We start from the raw sequence: 6,475 nt of genomic DNA, 5'->3' as shown, positions 1-6,475 counted from the left end.
CGAGAACGATGCCAATCCGAATCCATAATATACCGGCATTCCCATGCATACCACAGCGCAGCAGCGCCAGATTTCCCTCTAGGTAATGTAGTGAGAAACTCTATGGTTCGTGTAGTATAGTGTCGCCCCCTGTCAGATATCTGTGTCATCGTACATGTATGTTTTGTAGTTGTTTAGCTAGATGGCACCCCCCCCCTTCGGTCATGTGACGAACTTGGGCCAATCTGGAGGTGTCATCTGGCGTGTGAAGCCTTTATTAGCAATAAACAGCCGCGGGTCGGCCGAGTCTTCGTTCCGGTTTTCATCGGGGGCAGTTAGCTCCGAGTCTCCTTCACTGCGCCGGCGCTCGCGCGCGTTCGCTGGCCGGGGCCCCCCACTTGCCTGCCGCTGCCGACACAACATCTTTTGGCAACGAGGATGGGATTCCTGCAGCGGTTCCGACCGAAGCCCCGGGAAACCAACGAGCTTCGTAAGTGAAGGGTCCTTTACGTGTCGGCACGGCCTGCAAACGCCGCCGACGCACTTGGAGTCGCGAGGCTTCCGAGCCTAGGCCTTCTCGCCCCCTTTGTTCTTCCTTGCCTATTCCTGCGGCGAGCTCCGGCTTGCCTCCTGCACGCTACCCGGCATGGCTTTTACGGCAAACCTTCCCGTTTTTCTTGAAGTGCCCGGCCCACCGTTAATTCCCTGGTATCGCTGGAAAAAAAGTTTTTCAGGCCCACCTCGAAGCGGCCGGCGGTGGCGACTGGACGGACGCGCGACGAGCGTCCGCGCTCGTCAGCGCTCTCGGGCGTGAGGGACAACGGAAGTACTTTGCAGACGAGGAGCAGGAAGCAGCAAGGCAGTTAACCAGCGCAGCGTCAGCTTCAAGCGAAGCAGCAAGGCAGTCGACCGGCGCAGCGTCAACGTCAAGTGATGCGGTCCCGCCAGCGTCAGAGTTTCCGAGACTCTTGCAGCGGCTTGACCGGCTGTTCGCCGCGTCAACAATTGTCCTGGCGGAAAGACACGAATTCGCCAGTCGAAAGCAGTTCGAGGGACAAGGATTCCTGGAATTCGTGACCGCATTGAAGGAGAAGGCGGTACAGTGCAACTTCGACACAACCTATGACGAGCGCATCCGAGACCAAATCATACATGGGGTAGCGAACGTCAGCGTTCGCGAAAAGTTGCTGGCTCATGGCGAAACCCTGTCCCTAGACAAGGCAGAAGAAATTGGACGCTCGTTAGAAGCCCTGCATCGAGCGAACCGCGCGTTCGACTCGGAGAAAATACAGAGAATCGAGGCAGCTCAACTTGGCGCTCCGTCTACGAGCCAAGATGGCCGACTTCTTTCGGGGAGCCGCCAAGATGGCCGACGTCTTCCAAGAGGCCGCCCAGATGATCGACATTTCGCACATGGCTCCTCCGGGAACCGTGGTGCATGCGATCGGTGTGGCAGCACGAAACACATTGCAACGTACAAGAATTGTCCAGCGAGGAACCGGCGGTGTAATGCCTGCCACACGTTGGGCCATTTTGCATCAGTATGCCTAAAAACCCGTACTGTTCAGCACGTCTCTTACACAGAGACGCTGTCTTCAACTTCTGCAGGACAGCCGTCCGCGTCTGTCTTGACGGTGAGCACTTTGGAAGCTAAAAGGGATTTACAAGTCCCGGTCGTGGTTAACGACGTCGCCATACGGCTGCTCGTGGACACAGGAGCGTCTGTCTCATTGATGACGGCCGAGGATTTCGGAAAGCACTTTGGTCGACAGCACAGACTGTCAAAAACAGCAGTGGACTTGAGGAATTACTCCAAGCAACGCATCGACATTCAAGGCCTTTTCCAAGCCACTGTCCAGTTTTTTCAAAGGTCGTGCTCAGTCACGTTCCATGTAACGTCTACAGGAACATCACTGCTGGGTCTTGACGCCATCCAGCGCTTGGGGATACAAATCGACGGTACGTCGCTGACATGCTGCCTGGCTATGCTTCCTCCAGTACAGAGCCCCACAGGTGTGCCTCCGGGTTTTGATCACCTCTTCAGTGGCGAGTTGGGACTCGTCAAAAACTTCGTGGACCGAATACATCGGCGGCGAGGTATGAAACCAGTATCCTCAAAGTTGCGCAGACTACCCCTGGCTCTCCGTGAACAGGTGACAAATGAACTGCGACGTCTCGAGGACTGCGACGTCATCGAGCGCGTCGAGGCTTCTGAATGGGTGTCTCCACTCGTCGTGGTGCGCAAAAAGGATGGAGCCATCCAGCTCTGTGTTGACCTACGGGAACCGAATAAGGCAATTGTCATTGATGGGTATCCTTTGCCGCACGTGGAAGAGTTATTGCAAATGTTTCATGGTGCCACATATTTTTCTAAGCTGGATCTAGCATCTGCTTACCACCAGCTGTTACTGGAAGAAGGTAGTAGAGATCTCACTACATTCATAACTCATGAAGGCTTATTCAGGTTCAAGCGTGTCTGTTTTGGCTTGGCATCCGCGCCAGCAGTGTTTCAGAAAATGATGTCACAAATCTTGCAGAGTTGTAAGAATGTTGTCTGTTACCTTGATGACATTTTGGTCTGGGGTCGGACAAAACCTGAGCATGATGCTAACTTAAGAGAAGTCTTGCTTTGCATTTCAAACAGTGGAATGAAACTGAATGAAAAATGTGTCTTTGTGAGAGAACTGACTTTTCTGGGCCATAAAATTTCAGCTGAAGGCATTTCGCCTACAGAGAGCAAGGTAAAAGCAATACTGAATGCGCCTGCTCCTACAGATATTAAGTCATTGCAATCCTTCTTAGGATTAGCTGGTTACTATGCCAAGTTCATTGATCATTATGCAGAACTTGTAGAACCGCTTCGCCTCATGCTCAGGCAAGGGCAAAATTTTGCTTGGTCTGATGATGCACAACGTAGCTTCAATCAGTTGAAAGCTCGTCTTGCATGTTCCCCTGTCATTAAGATTTTCAACCCTGAATTGCCTGTGGTAGTCACGACTGATGCATCTGATGTTGGTGTTGGTGCTGTGTTACAGCAACAGTATGGTTCTAAGCTAAAAACTGTAGCTTTTGCATCTAGAACTTTGTCTGTAGCTGAACGAAAGTATTCTGTAGGAGAGCGTGAAGCGCTAGCATGTCTGTTCGCATGTGAAAAATGGCATGTTTACCTCTGGGGTAGACGGTTCACTCTTCGAACTGACCATCAAGCAGTAGTTGCATTACTGTCCGCTGGCGACTCAGGTCGTCGACCTCTTCGCATTTCGAGATGGTCAGCCAGGCTCCTGTATTACAACTTTCAGATTGAATATTGCATAGGATCAGAAAACCTAGTAGCTGATGCCTTGTCTAGACTTCCAGTAAAGGATTCGCAGAATGTAGTTCAGGAGCAAGGAATAGTATCCTTAGTCACATCGGTGGATGACAAAGAAACAGTGCAACTTGCAACGAGTACAGATGAGACTCTTCAGAAGGTCAGCAAATGCCTAGCAGAGGGCTGGCCTTCTAGGAAAAACATAGGCAATGCTTTAATAGCTTATACCCCTGTCACACGGGCACCCGCGAACTCCATTGAACTCCTTCGTCTTTAAGCCAATGGAGTTGCGCTCCCTGTCACACGGTCTCCCTTGGGCCAAGGAAGTTAAATGGAGATTTTGGGCGAAGGGAGTTCGGCAATGACCATTACGGTTGGATGGAGTACTCTCGTTCCCAGGTAGCTACAGTTCCTCAGAGAAACCACGCTAGTAAAATCGTCGTAACTGGGTAATTTATAAGTTTTAGCACTATTATTCTTTTTGCCTTGAGATATATGCCACATAAAGGAAGTTTAATTTGTTTTTAAGGGCAGCAGCGACTGTACCCTCTACACCAATACTTCGCCACGCCGCATCGGGAAACGTCGTTCCGCCATTTCCTTTGTCGCACGTGGTGTCGTTCAAGCCGCACGGGTAAATTCTCCGTGTGACACGCATCATGAGCGATCCCGGCGCATTATCGTCGCGAACACACAGACACGCACGATTACACAGCGGCATCACAACTCGAAGCCTACCGGCCAAACGTGACCCGCGCTGCCCACGCACGAAAGCAAACGCGCAATGTGGCCAGCATCGCTTGCAACTTCGCTATGCTTGGAAAACAAGTCTTGCGGTAACGTACCGCAAAGTTTCTCGCTGTGATTTTATGTTATTACGTACTGCGTTAAAAAAATACGCATAGATTACTTTAACGGCGACCATATACGTGAACGTTTCCTCGCGGAAGTAAGCGCCGCAGCGCCGTTTCTACCCCGTGCGGCGCACGTCGAAAGCTCGCACTGTGCCGTGTAGCACGGCCGCAACTCCATTGCCGTCAATCTCCGTTAGGGAGTTTCATGCTCAACGGAGTTCGCGGGTGCCCGTGTGACAGGGGTATTACTTTCATGTAAATGAAGAATTGTCCTTTGTAGATGGATTACTCATGCGTGGTGATCGTGTGGTAATATCCAGTGTCCTAATACCGACATTTCTACAGCTGGCACATGAAAATCATCAGGGCATAGTACATACTAAGCAGCTTCTTCGTGAACGCTATTGGTGGCCCCAGATGGATAGCACTGTTGAACAGTATGTAAAGCATTGTCATGTATGTAAGCTGGCAGACAAGTCTGCAAAGCCTCATGTAGCTCCATTGCAACCAGTCGAATGGCCGACCGGGCCTTGGCAGAAATTGGGAATGGACATCATTGGCCCATTAAACACGTCCTCCCCTAGGTATCTAGTCACCCTAGTTGATTACTACTCAATGTGGCCAGAAGTACTTGGTACTAATTCCATCTCCACAGATGATGTCATTAAGCTTCTTGACTGGGCTTTCAGCCGTGAAGGGTTGCCAGACTCTATAGTTACAGACAATGGTCCACAGTGTGTCTCAAAACAATTCCAAGATTACCTAAAGGAAAAAGGAATCGCTCATTTTTTCTCCTCCAACTATTATCCTCAGGGAAATGGTCAAATAGAAAGGTTCAACTGAGTCATTAAGGAACACCTGCAGGTAGCCAGGCTTGAAGGTCGAGATGCTTCGAAAAGCATTTCAGAATTCTTGGGTTCTTATAGGATCACGCCACATGCTACAACGGGTCTCTCTCCAGCTTTCCTACTTCATGGTCGTCAACCTCGTTCAAAGATAGATATTAGCAACTTCAGGTTGCATAAGCACATAACGGTTCAGGACAGTTTTCTTCCGCAAGTTCGCGAGAGAGTCTCGCAGAAACAGCGGCAAACTAAACAGTATGTAGACAAACGTAGAGGTGCTCAGGCAAATCGTATCAAGGTGGGAGACACCGTCAAAGTAAAACTTGCCAAGAAAGGATTTTTTAAGTACAGTACGCCTCGTACAGTTAAGGCCCAGGTAGGACCATCCTCTTTTGTACTCAGTGATGGGAAGACGTGGAATGCGTCTAAGTTAACCACAATAGTAGATAATTCAAAACATAGTACATTGTCCACAACTGATAAAGATTTCTTGTACTCATATTCAAACCTGGATAGTCATTCCGATGACTCGTCTGGCGTGACATCGTCCTTTCATAGGCATCACTTAAGTAGTGCATCTGACTGTATCGCTTCCGAGTCTACACAGTCAGCAATAGTTTCTGATTCCGTGGGGAATCGGTAGCATCCCAGGACTTGTGGGGACTTCGTGAGGAGCTTCCTGGGCAACCCTCTCCAGCTTTGAGCGACAACCACATTCAACTTTCCAACCAGGGGGAGGGAAATAGTACTGGGACGACTGGGTCTTTAAAGTCGACCGAAACGCGTCGCAACCCCCAAAGTTCTTCTGAGGTACGCACGCGTCCTCATCGTGTCAAAAAACGGCCTCCTTGGCTTGACGATTATGTTTCTTGAACGTAGAGCGTTTTTCCGTCTTCGAAATGCCACGGCTAGGGGCCTCGTTGTGAACTGCCTCCTAAATGTCACATTTTTCGTTCACACAGGTAAAATGTGTTCCTTGTTGCGGTGCAGTGAGTTTTGCGCCGTGTTCCTTGTTGGACTTTGTTTGAGTGACTGCCTGTGTTTTGGTGCCCAAGACTGGTGCGCGTGTATGTGAACTTGGGCGGGGACGGATTGAAATTGTTGTGGACTTAAGTGCGTGCTTTGTGTGCAACTGGTGCGCGTGTGTGAACGTGGGGGGGCGTCTCTCCTCAGCTCACCCGCACTAACCTTTCGCCTTTTACTAAAGGTGACCGTGGGGAGGGACACTTCAATGAGTGGGGGGAATGAACTGAAACTGCCTTTGGACTTAAGTGCGCGTCTTGTGTGCGCTTTTCACTGTATGCTTGCTTTGTTTCCAGGGGGGGATGATGGAGTATAGTGTCGCCCCCTGTCAGATATCTGTGTCATCGTACGTGTGTGTTTTGTAGTTGTTTAGCTAGATAGCGCCCCCCCTTCTGTCATGTGACAAACGTGGACCAATCAGGAGGTGTCATCTGGCGTGTGAGGCCTTTATTAGCAATAAACAG

General features: G+C 50.2%; 1 protein-coding gene and 1 pseudogene across 1 annotated transcript; both read left to right on the top strand.

Moving 5' to 3' along the window:
* The first annotated feature begins 247 nt into the window (after positions 1-247).
* LOC139057781 (uncharacterized) lies at positions 248-3,566 on the top strand. Its single transcript, XM_070536538.1, has 2 exons — positions 248-469; positions 706-3,566. Exons 1-2 carry the CDS (start codon positions 418-420, stop codon positions 3,564-3,566), a joined length of 2,913 nt encoding a protein of 970 aa, XP_070392639.1. The 5' UTR covers positions 248-417.
* Positions 3,567-6,149: 2,583 nt separating this feature from the next.
* On the top strand, positions 6,150-6,219 carry LOC135916730 (U5 spliceosomal RNA; annotated as a pseudogene).
* Positions 6,220-6,475: the final 256 nt, after the last annotated feature.

Source organism: Dermacentor albipictus, chromosome 3 (assembly GCF_038994185.2).
Source record: "Dermacentor albipictus isolate Rhodes 1998 colony chromosome 3, USDA_Dalb.pri_finalv2, whole genome shotgun sequence".
In the NCBI taxonomy this organism is placed as follows: domain Eukaryota; kingdom Metazoa; phylum Arthropoda; class Arachnida; order Ixodida; family Ixodidae; genus Dermacentor; species Dermacentor albipictus.
Note: the sequence above shows the minus strand (reverse complement) of the source record. Positions and strands in the feature narration are given on the sequence as shown.

What these genes read in the sequence shown, in the direction of transcription:
- LOC139057781 (XM_070536538.1), top strand. Translation starts at nt 418, where the DNA reads ATGGGATTCCTGCAGCGGTTCCGACCGAAGCCCCGGGAAACCAACGAG. An exon ending in CCGGGAAACCAACGAGCTTC is followed by an intron (nt 470 to 705) that starts GTAAGTGAAGGG and finishes CTGGAAAAAAAG; the next exon opens with TTTTTCAGGCCCACCTCGAA.